The 17074-nt window shown below is 34.7% G+C and overlaps 1 protein-coding gene across 1 annotated transcript; it reads right to left on the minus strand.

The window, feature by feature from the left end:
• Positions 1 to 5509: 5509 nt before the first annotated feature.
• Positions 5510 to 16683, minus strand: LOC129256988 (muscle segmentation homeobox-like). The gene is made up of 2 exons (XM_054895222.2): positions 15599 to 16683; positions 5510 to 5712 (listed from the first exon to the last, which is right to left on the minus strand). The coding sequence occupies exons 1-2, from the start codon at positions 16383 to 16385 to the stop codon at positions 5510 to 5512; spliced, it is 990 nt and encodes a 329-aa protein (XP_054751197.1). The 5' UTR covers positions 16386 to 16683.
• Between the last annotated feature and the right edge of the window lie 391 nt (positions 16684 to 17074).

Below are 17074 nucleotides of genomic sequence, written 5' to 3' on the forward strand. Positions count from 1 at the left end.
TGAGGTGTTGGGTTAAAGGCCACCTTTTAGAGAGGCTATGAGAATTCAATAACGGCTGTATGCATGTATAATGTGTCCTTTTCCGCCGTCGTATCACCCAATCGGCAATGAAGAGTCCCCAAAATACCTCATCAATCCAGGAAGGGAAAAAACATGCCCCGTTTCCCTTCGTCATCCAATTTCTTTTCAATTTCGCTGCACCCAGAGGGAATATTGCCCTGCGTCAAATCAATGCAATCTCCGATATTTCCCTCGTCAGTATTGGTCGAGCGAAACCAGGCTGAAACCCGCGGCGCTTTTCGCTTGTCCGACAACGCGCAGGCAAAGTTTGTTTAGTGGTAATGACTTGATTAATAAAGCATTAGTTTCATTGTGAGCTGGTTTGATGGAGTACTGAATATTAAAAGTTCAAAGCGAAACAACCCACCCTCAAGCCAGCGATTAAATCTCCACTTGGCACATTACGGGTTTACCAAAACACCATCCACACAGACAGGTAAAAATAGCCTTCCTCTATCACCATCGTCTCCGGCTGTATACGGTCAATAATTCGTCAATCGAAATAGTAATAGCAGAGTGAAAAATTACCATTTGCGAGCAAATAGTGACTATTTAGCCCTGGAGATATTTGAAATAATTGCAATAATTATCTTGTAAAATGCATTAAGTATTGATTTTGATGGGGAAGTGCGGATGGCTATGCATTGATTCTTGAGGATGCGTTCCTAACATGCTTGCCGCCAAAATCGGCGTCCCATAAAACAATTTGCGCCAAAACTAAGCGTGACAAGGAAACCACTTGTAGGAACTTTAAAGCTGCATTCACTGAGACTTAAAATGTATGGGATATAGCAAATAAAAAAAAAGATAATAATTATTAACGAAAAAATAGTCTATCCAGCATATATACATGTCCACATATTAATGAATGCGTGATATTATTGCGGGCGACAAGCTAAAGAGCATCTATTGGGTCGTTGTTGTATTTTTAATACCTATGTCAGAACGTATCCAAAACGAGGAAGGCGACTGAAGGTGGGATGCTTTAAACAAGGGTCAGTGATGCAAACCAAGGAGTGTCATCCCCTAAAGAACCAAATTCACCGCAGACGACTACTTAATGATTCCCACTGAAACTCATTTCGTCCAATTTGTTGAATAAGTCTTCCAAGAATAAGGTTTTAAGATGGATTTAATCGGTTACACCGTTCTTTCGCGGTTACCTAGATGCAGAGTAATTGATTTAATTTGCCAATCCTACACTCACTAGTGCAGAAAGGTTGCCATGCGGTTATTTGTCACAAAGTCAGTGAAATTTTGGAGGACGAATACTTATAGTTATTAGTAGTCTTAGTTTAAGCACTCTAAAACAATGGACGTAAATCCATAATTCTTAGTCACAACGATAAAATACCAGTTGATAGTCAAATAATCATTATACATGAGTTAAGAATAATAAACCAAATATTCATTGTTATCAAAATATACCTGATCCTATTTTTATTTCTATGAATATCCAAACCTTCATATTTGAAGGCTTATGCTCTGATACTATCCAACCGGGGGAAGACTAATCACCAATTTTACGGATTTTTTGCGCGCCAATAACGGTTTAGCTGTGCATGGAGGCGCGTGACAGCTGCGTATTGCATTCACGTTGGTCTTATCGCTCCAAAATCGATCGCAATTCAAAGTTTCGTTATTCGTGCCGGATGCACGTAGCTACGGCTTAGCCTCAGAAGATCGGATCAAACCTAATGGAAAAATGTTGAAGCAAATGGCAATATCCTCAACTGGTGTAAATTCAAAGATGACAAAAATAAGTTGTTTGGAACTACGATGTAAACGTTAAAAACAAAAAAGAATACGAGGGCCTAGGGTTCTGACAAGCTTGTTTATTTAACCGTGTTTATCTAGACTTTGCCAGAGGAAAGACATAACCCAATTTGTCTTTCTCATTTTCGCACTCAGGTTGTGATTGGAGAATCGATTACTCCTACGGCATAGTTTGGACTATTAATAATAATGTTCAGATATAGTGAAGAGGAATGTTTTAAACTCTCATTTTGTATCAACATAAAGAGTGGACACAAAAGTCTCTGTTAAAGTATAATGAAGAAAAAAAGTGTAACCGTAAGTTTATACCAAAAATTAGTCGGGCTTTTGGTTAGTTGAGTAAAATAAAAGGTAGTGATGAGACTGTGTACGTGACAAAGTAGTAGAAGGCCCGAAAATGAAGAGTCTAATTATCACAGTTTGCAACTTGGCTATAAGCATGGACCTATATAGGTTTATCCTATAAGTGAGGTAGTGCAACATACCTATCTCGATTTGATAAATTATGAAGGAGTGACGCTAGTTTGACGGTTACATAAGTACCACACTGCAATAAATCGCAGTAACAGTGTGCTCAAATATTTCCATTCCGTGTTCACACAGAGACAACCTAAACATTACGACTTGTCGCAACATAAGGAACTGTTATAAACACAATCGGAAAACAACAGCCTCTGGGTACACATACTGGAAAGGATCGTCGACTGTATAAGGGAGTATACGGCAACGGAACACTCTGCCCCCAAAAGAACTTATCTACCTGATTTTAAAAGAATTACACAATTGGCAACGCAGAAAATAATCCACAATCTGTGGAATGTTATGGTCATTACAGAACAGGGAACAAGCCAGTATTCTTATAGGATATAAACAAAGTTTATCAATGAAGCCTAACCCCCCCCCTAAAAAAAAAAGGAGAAATAATAACACAGAAAGAAGCAAGATAAGAGAATGGGTAGAGAGAAATGGGATGGAGAGGTAGGAAGAGAGATTAGGTCCAATGGCCGGGGAACTGAGACTGACGTTCGTTACGAAAAAGTGAAACCGAAGAAAGTCCCATCTCTCGTATTTTTAGCCATTGGGCTCTCATGATCACATAACAGCTGAGAACACGCACATCTGCGGGTCAAGTACACATTTTCGATACCAAAACATCCCTGAAAATAACGAAACTTCCTAATAAAATGCCTCCAGCTTGCGGTCTCACTGCCTCGGGTAGCTAGGTAGGATCGAGAAATAGCTTCCACAGCAATGGCAAAGAAAGAAGTACAAAAGCCACTGGGAATGACAGGATGCTGCTCAAGGTTTGGCGTTGGATCAGAAGAACCGACACGGGTCATGTGATCGTGTGATTACTCTTGTCTAGGCGTAGACCTACATTGGCCAGTGGTTATATAAGGTAAAACAATACAAAACTGAGCAGGGCAAAAAGGAGAGAAATGAGGAAAAAGACGCTTTACAGGTACCATCGCGGCGATTCCAAAGTAGTTTTTTTGCGAGCGGATGTTTGATCCGTAGGCTGTGGCGTATGGAGCAATTCGATAGTTTTGTGCGTCATTTGAAACCATTCTCGCTCTTGTTTTTGTTTTCTTCAAGGAAGACAGATTTATCTATATTGCTTCTTTCTCCCGAGAAAGAAATTTCGATTGTAAAGTAAGGGGTTTTCACTTGCGGGTCATCTAATTTCGAAGAGAAATTGAAGAGGGAAAAGAAATCCCTAAAATTGGCACTCTCACGTGACATGTGCTTGTCATGTTTGTTTTGGAAGACATTTGAAACCTTACAAAGTTTATTTCACCCTTTCTGAAATATCTTTCTGATTAACTTTAGTCTTGTCATTGATTGACGAAAATCAAAATCATTCCCCTTAATTCATTCATGAAAATTGAAAAAAAAATGATTAATTAAAGAAAAAAGATAATCATATTTAGGATACCATACGAGTAGTAAGATATCACAGATTCGCCTTATAAGGCGCCTATATGGAAAACGAAATTGAAGAAAATTATAGCTTTTTTGTGCGTATTAGTAATACATACCTTTGTAACCACAGTATTCATCTTTGAATCTTTGTTGAATCTATAATCAAGATCTATATAATTTTCTTGTTTCAGAGATAGGTACTGAGCATGGACCAATGTATCGGAAATTGCCTGTATCATTATTATCATGCATATTCAGAAATACTTTTTTTACGATGAATATTTTAGCTATGCTGTATAGTTATTCGCAATCTACGTTAGATTTGAATGTGTCGACAGATCGCCGAATATATAGCAATCAATGTCCATATAATATGCGTATAATACACAGTCAAACACACATACACACACACCTTCACTCAATATGCTTAGTGCCTTTCAATAAAAATGTTACATGTTTGGAAAAGCTGTCAAAATTATATTTCTTAATATGAAGGAAATATTTTAATTATTGTTAGCTGTTCCAAGTTTTTTTTTCTATCAGATCACATAAAAAGGGTAAATTTGTATCCATGCCTTGTGTTGACAGAATGCTAATATCATTGTCGTGCAGGCCTTGCAGGGTAAATAAAAAAACCTGGCTTGCACCAAAATGAAAGAAATGAGCACAATGAAAATAACAGTCTGAATCGAATTCACCCAATCAAAATGAATTGTTCTTTGCATAAATATGACTATTTGATTATGGTAATTTTTGTAAAATAATTCAATTCTTCACTTGTTCTATATATGCATAGTACGGATAGATAATGTGTAATAAATTTTTCTTTAAAGTCAGAAATTGATGTCTTGTTTAGACATTTGCCTTGAAGTACAAAAAGAAAAGAAGTATGCTTATTTAAACATATCAAATCAACATGCTTAGTAAAGAAGACGAAATGTCCATGTTAATAGTTTCTCAAACTATTACTATTATCTTAATCTATTTACTCTTCTTTCTGAGTCACACTTAAGTCAAATCCATATCCATTTTCTCTATCAAATCTCATGTACACACAGCATAATTAAAAGTCACTAATAGTCCAGCAACAAGAAAGTAGGGTATTAAATTGACACATATTTCCAAAGTAAGCAAAAATTAATGCAAAGAGCAAATCAATTGATTTGGCGTTCTAAATTTAGACTGCTTCATTCCCTTCTGCCTATTTGCTTCATTTTCGCGCAAGTCATCTTTTTGTACCATGGACAAAAAAGTCGCCATTTGTTCAAGCACAAAAAAAAAAGTCTTTAGGTGTCACCTAGCGTTGTCCAAAATGTAAGGGATATCTTCTAGGGAGTTCCTAAAACTATATATACATTGCATCGTATGCCATGTTATTAGTCTTTAGAACATGTTGTCATAAACTATTGATTTTGATATAGTTATCTAGTAAGCAGTGTTCATTATTAATTTCGTGTGTTTAAACCGAACGTATGGTTCAGACAACTTCACCCTGTGATAACTATGTAATGTTTAATGTGTCATTTTTCAATTTTGGATGAAAATGTGTAGTTGGTTCCTGGGTGTAATAGGTGTTCCCAAGGGATTTACTTTAGGTCCATTTATATTATAATCCTTTGGGTGACATGACGTTACATATCTTACTCTCTCTTCTGTGTGTGGGTGATTGTGGGTAACAATTGAAGTGTGCGTGCCCTATTGTGGAACTCTTTTTAGGTTCTGCAATAATTGTCTTCACCAGACATGTAACTTACCGTCTGTTCTGGAACCATGTTTTAATCTGTGTCTCAGTGAGATTGAGTGACATGCTCAGCTCCAACCTCTTGCTTACACTCAGGTACTTGTCAGCTTTGAATTCTTCTTCAAGTCGTTCAAGTTGTTTGGATGAATAGGCCTGTCGGGGTTTCCGATCAACTCCCGGCTTCCTCGGTCTTCTTCCAACTGGTTTAGGACCTGTGCCAAGGAAATTTGATAAAATTATTTAATTAAAAATAAAAATTTAATTCACGACCATGGCATTATTATTCTTGTTTAAGGCGACGGTGAGTGGACATGTTTATGTTCTAAATCGTAGAAAACATTGGTGTTTTATATAAATTTAGCCACTCCATCACATTTATTCATAAAGACAGGAAAGCAGTAACAAAGAACATTACCCAACTATTATACACTGAGAAAAGACCCAATAAGTTGAACAATGAATCAAACTTGTGTCCTTTATTTAAAAATAAAGAATGTGATTTCTGACACGAGACGGACAGAAGTAGGATAGAATATTATTCTTAAGTATATTGCTATGATGAACATGTGTTACTATTTCAGCTTTCTTAAGCGCAATTCACTCATCACCAATTTTCTGAGAGATAGATAAAGGTTGTAATAGGTGAAGGGTACAAAATAAGAGTGTGAAAAGAATTAAACTCAAGTTGAAATACAAATTTCCCAATTACAGATGAGCTTGTCCATGCTTGACGTTTGTACCCATGAAATAGACATATAGGCCTACATGCTTCACTTTTATCCGATCCGTTTATATATATAAAAATACGAGACACTGAATACTTAAAAAAAAGGACGAGTCATTGATAAATCTAACAGCCCAACTTGCTACTCTAATCCTGACCTCATGTTCTTTCCTTGAAATCTCAAATTTCACATCCCAGAAAATTCAAATTCCTTCACATTCCAGAAAAGGTAACCTTAAAAAAGATTTCTTGTCAATTGTAACCATTCGGAAAAAAAACTGCAAAGGGTGACTTGAGGAAACAAATCTCACGCATCATGGCAGGGATTTCTGTTCTTTGGAGTAAAAAAGAAGCAACAAGTCTCAAGCTTGAGTTGCTAAAGAAGACCTATCTATCATACGTCAACTGTGAGTAGGCCAGTAAGTGCTACAAAATCTATCTTTCTCGCCTGGCTGGCTATCTCCCCTTCAAAGTAAAATATATAAAAACACCATCATTGTTCGGCACTTTGTACGCACTATTTGCCAATACGATTAGTGTGAATTGAACATGTTTAAATGCGGTAAGTGACTTCTTTTCAAACGATTGGAGAGGCGGTCCTCTCTTTTCAACCAAACGTGCTCGATTGGTTCGATTAACTCTTAAAGACTTACATTTAGATGGAGAGCTATTTATAAAGTCGATGGGGCGTGCAGGATGCAATGTGACAAAATGACCCTCAAGGTCGATCAACTATATTTATATCGTCTTTTCTTCATAGGTTACTTTATCTGAGGCCAAACATGTTAAATCGACAGACGACATGGAAAGTACTTTGTGATGACTGTCTGAAGAAGAAATGTGACTCTGCTTGGGTTTATCTCATGGATCGATAATAAAATCGTCATTATCCTGAATGAATGTCTAACAGAATGAAAGCAGCTATCGATAATAAATGTTTTCACTTTGGATTATACTAGTGATGACTTAATAGGTATAAAAGCATAATTTGACCTATTGTAAGTATCTCTAGGGTTGCCATTAGAATCCTATTCAGCCCATTATTTAAGAGTAATGGAGTCTTGTTAGAATACATCGGGGATTTTAGGTCAGTCGTTCGAGTTGTATAGTTCCGCGATTGATTAAGCTTATGAAAGCTGATACGATATTCTTTTTATAAGTTGAAGAAAGGGTATTAAGGTCGATTTTATGTCTTGGAGGCGCCATGAAATTGTACACAATTCATACAGCATGTACAGGGAGAATGACAGATATGAAAGAAGATTAAATCCACATTTTAAGTTTCATTATTTAGTATTTTTCCTCTACAATGTCTACAATGATCTGTACCTTGTTTCCTTTATGGCAATTTATCTCAACATGCCTAAACCGAGATCCATTTCTAGAATGTAATCAAGTATCATTGAAAGATGCTTAAGCCAAAAACTACTTCGAGAATTTTATCTAATATACATGTATCTTATAGTCGTCAATATGGCTCTTATAGTATTCAATGATTCCACGTTGACGTCTATTTTCTGTTGTCAGTTTGTTGTATTATTTCGTCTTCATATTCTCCCGTCTTTGTTCAAATTTTCTTTCCTTTCGGTTTTACCAAACCCCATATACTATTTTCCTCCTTGAAATTCGGGAATATAATTTTGTTCACCTCTTTCAAATGTTCTTCTTTGCTGTTATGTTCTTAATTTTGAGGTTATGGTTGTGGTTTATGTTAAGATATGAGAATTACAAAACGTTTTCTTTGTTAATTATTTTACATGATTTGACAAATGCACTCTGTGTAGTTAACAATCATACCATAACTTAGTAACAGTCATGTGTTTAGGAAACTCATTTGACATGTTTCATGAAAATAAATCATCATAATGCATTAATTTTCGCAAATTTGAAATTTAACATATAAAGTTTATCTAATGGTATATCTTCACAGCGGTTTTTTTTTCTTTAGGTCAAGTGATATGTCATAAACTATTAGGAAATACCCCTATCTTAAAGATTATTCTCTCTTTCAATCGTGATTGCTCTTCTTTAATAATTCCTATTAGTCTCACGTAAAGACGTGTTTACCTGTGGGGTATCTCGACATTGAGCCGTATCCCAAGCTTGGTGTAATTGTAAGTAATAGTGTTGTAAGCGAACCGTAAGATATCGGAGATGTATAGTAACACGATTCATTGATTGAAATCAAAATGTCGTCTGCAATACGCAGACGATAGCGTGAGTTAGTCGATTCTGTTTTGGCGAGATTTTTTTCTTGCATATTAGTTCTTACTCAAATTTAAGTATGTTTTGAGACACATGGGGCAGGTCTATATTTTCTCTTTATTTGCACTATGTATGTTACACTGTAAAAAAATATTGGGTAAATTTTAACCAGCACGAGGGTAATTATGTGTCTGACCAATGTGGGGCAGTATTTTACCCAATGCGGGAAGCATATTGTCCAGTAAGGTTAGAAAATAAGCAGCAATTACTTTAATGGGCAAAATTTTCATCACACTGAATAAATAAAAATGCCCCAAAAATTCCTAATGTTGGTTGGACACATAATTACCCTGATGAAGCAATTTTTACCCAATATTTTAGAGTGTAAAGGATGCCCTAGTAATTTTGTAACTTATCAATGATTAGTTACCTGCATGCTTGAGATGTTTCATTCACGTAGGGTAAGGAATTAATGGCTATCTATCAAGATGTTGATGTCTATATGATTATATATATATTTTTTATATAAATGTCATGCTTTGTATAAATAAGACGAACTTTTATTTTTTCTAAGCAACAAAAGACACTTCCAGTTCACTTTAGATTATCCATCATGTTATGTTTCGATGATTTAAATTCATTCCTCAGTTTTATTCCTTTTTAAGTATTAAGCCAATAAACCCCTCTATTTTTTATTGTCCATTCGCAATGAAAAGAAACTGAATATAATAGATATCGAAGCGATTCTAAAAAGGTATCTACAGAATCGTACAGAATATGAAAAAGCATCAGAGAATCGTTTTGAATAAAATGTTTGATTAAGCTTTGACCGAAAAACTGTCAAAATTGTCGTTAAACTGATCTTATTTGAATTGTACATGAAAATGTTTGATATTCAATATCGGACTATTGATGCTATGTGCGATTATTTCTTTTATTACACAGTACAGATATGTTCCTGTTACATCCCAGAGTAGAGTAAAAAAAACAGTTGATTATAATTTTAAACAACGATGTTTACTATATGAATCTCACAGTAGTTGTTAAACGGATTAAACCATTCTTAATTATTGAGAACTAAATATTGAATGTTAAGCTTCGTTTAAACTACTACTGTACGGTTAATTTGTTGTATAAAAAACCGTTTTTACTGTGTGAGTAGTGCAATATAAAGTTTGTATTATTCTCATTATTTTTCTTATCAGCATTCCTTTGCTCTTTGAAATAATGGATATAGGGAAGGCATGTGGGTAATCATTTATCCACAAACCTTGGTTGATATTCTGCCCGTTTTGAAGGGGTGTGTTGTGTGTTTGTGTGTATGTAAACACTCGGTGTTATTTAAATGCTGAGTCTTTTACATATTAAATTATTTAGGATCCATACATTTTCATTTGAATCTTTATATATTCATCTGTGAATATAGCCGAAACAAATTACATTATAGTCAGATTAAGGAACACGGGAGTGCCCCATGACTTTGCAGTTATTTCTAACTTAATTAATTAATTTATAATTTCTTGTAGTTACTATTAATGAGACCATAAATTGGAATATACACATATCAGAAATGTGTATATCTTTATCTAAATATGTTAGAGTCTTATATAAATTGTTCATATTACATTCTGTTTTTATAATAGCGTTATCTTACCACATCTAAATTACTGTAACTACATTCTGGGTAATACTTATAAATCTCGCTTCAAAAACTACATATCCGACAGAAAATAAATCGATCTGATTCATTACAAACGCCCATAAATGCAAAGTACAAGTAATCCCCTTTTCAAAAAGAACCACATTTTGCCTTAGCATGAATTAATCACTATTAATACTTACACATTGTGTACCTGGTTAAGGATGGGCATTTTTTTCATTGAAATATGTTATACTCTCAATTCAAATATTCATTCATATGCTACTCGACAAAAATATAATTTCCATGTTTCTAATTTAAAACTTTCTTCCTCTCTATATTCTCTAGCATTTATCGTTATGTAAATGTAAAATCCGCTTCCAATTAGAGATTGTACATCTCTATCTTGTTTTAAAAGACTTTGTAAGAATATTATTATTTACTTGGAAGTCTGTAACATTATCATGGTTTGTGTGCGTTTGTGTTTTTACAATAGAATTTTGACTTTATTTTGAAATTTACATTTTAAAGTTGTTTGTAGCTTGTTATTTTCTGTCTCCAGGATCATTTGTTACAAGCAATTTGTTTTAATGTTCCAAGCCATGTTTTGTTTATTTTTCTGATCATCTGTATATTCACTATATATGATTTGTATATTTTGTGTGGTTGAATAAATTGAAATTGAATAGAAAAAAAACCATTATTCTCTACTATCATAATTATGTGCAGAAACAAAGATTCTTGTCAAGAGATTTAAAAGTTTAACTTTATATATAAAAAACACGTCTACTGGACAAATATACAAGTCAGATAACACCCCCTGATCAATTTACACAGGAGACGTATATTTTTAATGGACTGCGGCCAACGCTAGTTTTGTCTTTTTGTTTTCTTATCGCTGACTATTTTGTTCGATATAGTATTTCACATAAAAAAATAGTAATTGCCCTTCTTGATTATTAGAGATGTTTTCAAAAGAGGTCAAATCATTCACTTTACACGAAATTATCAGAGAACGACAAAAAAGTACATATGATTTGATGTAATGATGAATGAAACATAAAAATGGTATAACAGGATTACAAAATACATTATTGTAAAAATATTTCATAAGCTTCTTTCGTGAACCATCAAATTGCAGAGAGCTAAAGTGATCAAGATATACATCGCCTTAGAAAGTAGTGACCGACAACAATAAACGAAAGACAAAGACGGGTTGCTTAGGGATACCTGAAGTCCCGCCTCCTTTTTTAAACATTGAATCTGTCAGTGGTTAGGGTCTTGACCTGACTAGCAGGGGTTATTAGCAGACATAGAGGAAGGTCATAGTAAGAGAGGACAAAAGAATGAAAAAGCATCCAAGTCTTTATCGACCCGTCATGTTTAATCACAAACATCCTTCTCGTGACCCATGTCGACATTGTATTACCATCAAAGATGTTCGCAAGTTGAACTCTTGTTGTGATCTATATTTTTGTTGTCTCCTGTGACACATGAGCATTATCAGCGATTTAATAACTCGTTTCTTTTGAGTACCACTAAAAAATAAGAGCTTCCTCTTCCCGTTATTCCATGCCGTTACAGTGTTATATTATATCAACATCACCTCCACGCCACAACCACCGCCCATCACCACTACCACCATCAACATATATTTTCAACATTACATCAATCAAGTACATTAGTCTTCCCTCCCACCCCCCCTCTCTCTCTCTCTCTATCGCCTGCTACATGAATGTGTATGGCAGTTATATATGACGAGCATTTCCTTATCTTCGATCCAAATATCAAACGCTATACAACTAACTTTATTTCTGCCTGTTTACTCCCTAAGTAAACCAACATCCATTTCATTGACCATGTTACCAAAGATACATGGTCTTGATCTACGCTGGATGAAAACAAAATTGATCGATCTAGAAAAATCGATGCTATCAAAGTTGTTTGCGCATATTGCTTTAGTATGGAATGAAAATGTTAAGTTTAATATAAACATAAACAAGAAGAAAAACGAAATCAAAACTTCAAACTTTTTAACAAATGAACACTTGACTATATTTGTGGTTAGAGTATATTTCCTAATTTCATTAATTTCAGAGACATAGACTTTGGCGACTAATTATCTTTTAATGACCCAGATCTAACATCGATCACATGTCATGTCAAAGACGATTTAAAGAGACATTGAAACAAAGAAACTATTCCACGGAGTAAAGATATGGCCTTGGTTTTAAGCCACCTACCGACATGGCTCAATCGACCAGCGTCGCATGCCTGTTGTCTACCGTAGATCTTTTATTAGTTTAGTACCAGCTCCGCAAGCAAAACACTCTTAAAAACCTTCAGCACAAACAAAACCCCCTTCCTCTGGCTATTCAACGCCGAACAGATTAACTGTCTGGAGAAATATCAATAATATTACAAGTAATCGGTATAACTTCTTATTGTGGATGAATAGGAACGCACTCTAGACGCTTTGCGGGTTTTAAGACGTTAGAAAAGGTTGAGTGAGCACGATGAAAGATATTGAACAAGGTCGGCGTTATAAATTATTAATGACTGGAAGAAAATCAGCCACCGAAACGAAATCTTGAATGTAAGATAGCTGTACCATTAGCTCGGTTAATTAAACAAGATAACCAAAATATTACTTTCCCCGGTTACCAACATTCTACGATTGATTTTGTTTTATTGACAACTTTTACCTTTTTTTTATATCGGTAGTGGCTAGTAATTCCCTAAATATATTATAATTACAAGTATTCAATTTTCATGAATTTATAGAGTGATATAGTATATCTTTTTTCACTTTATTCACTCTTCAAAATGTGACATCTGAGTGACCGGGACTATTATGTTTCTTGATCAATATATATCCATTGTGTATATCACTATTGATTTAGCATGACTTAAAAGCTTTAAAAACAAACTGAAGGTTATTCTCCTATAAAATTAAGAAGGAGTCACATTTCACACAGACGGCACATGCGCAAAATCCATAGTAACTATTGTTACTGATGCGGTCGTGATGATTGTTACGAAGCGGAAAACATGGTCTTAAAACTGATGGGTCGAAGGGAAAAAGTATGGAAACTTTTAAAGAGAGGGATTATGATTGTCGGGGGCTAAGATTGTATAAGATGATGATGTGAAAGTGTTTTGAGATCCAATTGTTGGTAATCGATGAGTCTAATCGATGTCCATCCTAGCGTGTAACACATTTTTGTTAAATAACGAGATCACGATACGAAGTAGGAGGGGATCATGTCATGAAACATTAATTGTGATGGATGAGAGGAAATATATAATAGACAGTAGTTTACCGGTTTTTAATTTGTATTTTCCAATTATATAATCTGTACTTGTTCTAATAACACATACCTAGGTAATAAAACCAATTTGCATATCATTATTACAACTTTTAAAATTTTCTGGTTTCTAAATTTGCCTTGTTCTTAGTAAATTTATTTGCAGTTTTTATCTTTTGAATAACAAAGTTTCGATTAAAAAAAATTCATAATGCAAACAATTTATAAGGAAGCTCAGCATGAAAATTTATTGAATTGATTTTGAAATGCGGTCAATCATAAAAATTATAAGTAATGTTATTTCTTTTCTGAACGTTGATATTCAACCATAAAGTAATATTTTTATTATTTCTTTTTCCTGAAAAAAATTATGGTTACGCTAAATTAAAACTAATTCAGTATACAATTGTTTTAATAAGGAAATGAAATATAGCACTCACCTATTATGGAAACTGACATCGAATTAAAGAAACTAAAACTAAAAAGTACTTTACCCGATAAAAGGGGAAGCAATTACCCATAAGTAAATTTAGATATGGTTGCAGGTTTTTTTTTTCGAGTACGAATAATTTAGTCCTCCCTTTCCATGATAAAATTTTGCTATACATAACAAGGTGTAAGGAGATATTCCACTTTTAGCACATACATCCACTTTGATTTGTAAAATCATATAGCTTCATGATAAGGGTAAGTAAAATTGAAAGTTTAATTTAACATAACTAGATGCATTGAATATACAATCTCATGTATCGTGTTGTATTTCAATTGTGATAATATTCAGTTTTGAAAAGCTTGTAGATATTTTTGACAATCAATTTTTCTTTAAAAGGCTTATCTGAAAAAAATATGGGGACAAATATTATGGAATCTACACATTATTTTTATCAGGGAATCTGTTTTAACTTCTAGTTTATAAGATTTTTTTTACAGAATTATGGCAGCAAATTTAGAGGAAAGTTGTGAAATAAGCGGGCATGTAATTATTCATTTCTCAAGAAAAACAAAATCACGAATGATATAAAAACATATATTGATAATAGACAAAACTGAAATGAAAACAATATTTGGAAATGAAATTTATGGGAAAGATTTACAAAAGATCAGAAAAGTACACATTTAAGATATTTTATTTTAAATAACAACAATTAAAAGTCTTGTAATAGGAGCAAAAACATTTGTCAAAGCGTCAAAGTAAGTATCAAACAGGTTTGGACGATATAAGCAACATTATCAGGACTTTCACTTTGCAAAAAAAAAAAAAAAAACATTTGAAAAAACCCATCCTTTTAGTGTACTGAAAAGTGAGAATGGTACACAGAAGTTCCGTCCGGAGTTTCCCTTTTTCAAGAGTTTGTATCCTTAAAGATCATTTCCATTTCGAAAAGAAAATCATACAATTTTCAAAAAAAAAATCCTGAAGTTAAATTAGGTTTTAGTTTACTCAAATTGAAACACATTTATTTTAATAATTCAACTTAAATGCGATAATAAGACGACGAAATTATATGGAAGTATTTTGTGAGTAAGACAGATATACATTTCTAATACTGGTCAAGAAACGAAATTATGAAATGCGAATGAACTATTATAGAGATTAGTTCATTATAGACAATGAAAACATTCTAGTCGGCTTGTAAGTGAATAATTTTCGACAAAGAACAAAGTAATTTATATATATATCTAGAGGACTAGTAACAAATTATCTAATGAAATGAACATTTTCTTGAAAACTATAATCGTAAATTTAAAGTCATAGAATTGAAATTCCATATTACAGGGATATACCCAATCAAAGAAAAAGTAATTAAAAATTCTATAAAAATCGTTGTTAGTTTTTTTTTAGTTCTTAGTTTATTTGTCCGTTTATTGGTAAAAAAGTTTTGTAATCTTCTCGTAGGAACGACAGACTTTATTATGGAACTAAAAGGTCTTTCAGAAAATGAAATTTACCTAGATAAGATGGCACTTTACAGATTTACTTTCTGATATGGTTTCTTAAGTCTTCCCTTATTTTTATTTATACCAAGGGTAAGTAGAATAGAATTTTTAAGTAAACATATTGATTAAAAAACATTGATAACCACTAATAATCAAATTGATAAATACAATATGAACTAAAGTATAAGTAATAGAAATTATTTGGGGAAAAAGTCACCCGATATCTTGGCTTCTTTTATCATTGGATAGAAGATACATATATTATATAAATTATATATACTGACCTGATACGGGAGGCCTTCCGAAGCCAGCGGGCTGACACCAGGGTGACCACGGAGTAGCAGCCGCTGCCGTCAATGAGTGAGGTACACCTAGCTGGTAGTGGTATTCAGCCAGCGGAGATGCTAGCGGCGATACGTTCAGACCATTCGGCATCATCGGGCCAACGGGTGGAACGGGCCCGAGCTCGCGCACCGCTGTCGGTCTCACCAAACCTACACCAACTCCACCTTCCCTTTCAGGTCTGACCACGCCACGAGTTGGTGTTGATGACGATTTTGATTTCGACAAGTCCTCATTTTCAGATTTTCCATGAGAACGCTCTAATCTTGATTCGTTATTATTGTTGTTCTTGTCTGTGATATCGTTGTCAAGTTTTGATTCGGTTTTCGAGTTCGATGTTGAAGTATGATCACCACTGAGGATGTTTGCGATGGAAAACGAAGCCCTGGTTGTGCTCGAAGATGATGCTGGGTGACTTTCGTTTCGGTGATCGATGAGGTGTTGGTGTGGTGTGGGTATCAAGACAGGTGCGTGACCAACAGGAAAGTTGTGTTCAAAGTGATGATTGTTGTGATGAAGATGATGATGATGAAGATGGTGAAAATTTTCGTTGTGATGATGAGGATGAAGGGGTGGTGATGACACTGATAACGGTGATTGTTGATCATCACGACAAGAGTCTAGTGATGCTCTTTCGTCCATGTCATCTCCTGACATATTATCACCGCTAAAATCCGCCGATTCATTGTCCGATCTCGGCTCCGACATCACATCCGTCGTCGTCATCATTTTCAAGAGGTCGGCAAAAATCTCAAAAGTCGGTTAGCTACGCGAAAAAGCCCTTGCTTTAAAAGATGGCCCACAAATTTGCACTTCGATATACTGTCTCGAATACCCGAAGTTTTTGACAAAATATCACCAGGCCATATTTGACACCTTGCTATTCAGCAACTGCACCATTATATAATGATGGTGACGAGGAAGCAAACGCTTATTTAAATGAGACAACTTTTGCCGCTTCATTAAGTGATGTAGCACTAGCTTTTATGAGATGGAGAGGAAGGGGCAATGAAAAAGATAGAAAGGAGAAGAAAAAACACCCAAGTGGTGTTTTACAATTTCACGTCATGCGCAGAAGCGACAAAAACGGCGTGCCAGTCAGTGAAGCATGCTTGCTTTAGAGCTCTGCCCGAACAAGTTAAACAAGACAGACTTAAGAGAGCTCAAAAAGAAGGGTGAGCGAGAGAGGGTGAGACGGAGGGAGAGAGACACAGAAAGAAGAGACATGATCACAAATCGATATCTAAGAGCAGGTCTTTGCGGGGACGATGATGATGAGAGAGGGATTACAATGTAGTCAAGCTTCATCGTCAATTCAATGGCAGTGCTAACATCTCCCCGCTCCCTGATCCGCAGAGCTTGTAATAGCTTGTGTTTGGATGATGAGAAAAAGACACAAGATGGGTGTTAATTTGGTC

Source organism: Lytechinus pictus, chromosome 3, assembly GCF_037042905.1.
Source record: "Lytechinus pictus isolate F3 Inbred chromosome 3, Lp3.0, whole genome shotgun sequence".
NCBI lineage: Eukaryota > Metazoa > Echinodermata > Echinoidea > Temnopleuroida > Toxopneustidae > Lytechinus > Lytechinus pictus.

Coding starts and splice junctions, on each gene's coding strand:
- LOC129256988 (XM_054895222.2), bottom strand. CDS start 16,385: ATGATGACGACGACGGATGTGATGTCGGAGCCGAGATCGGACAATGAA. Junction 5,713..15,598: donor CGGAAGGCCTCCCGTATCAG/GTCAGTATATAT, acceptor TCCTTGGCACAG/GTCCTAAACCAGTTGGAAGA.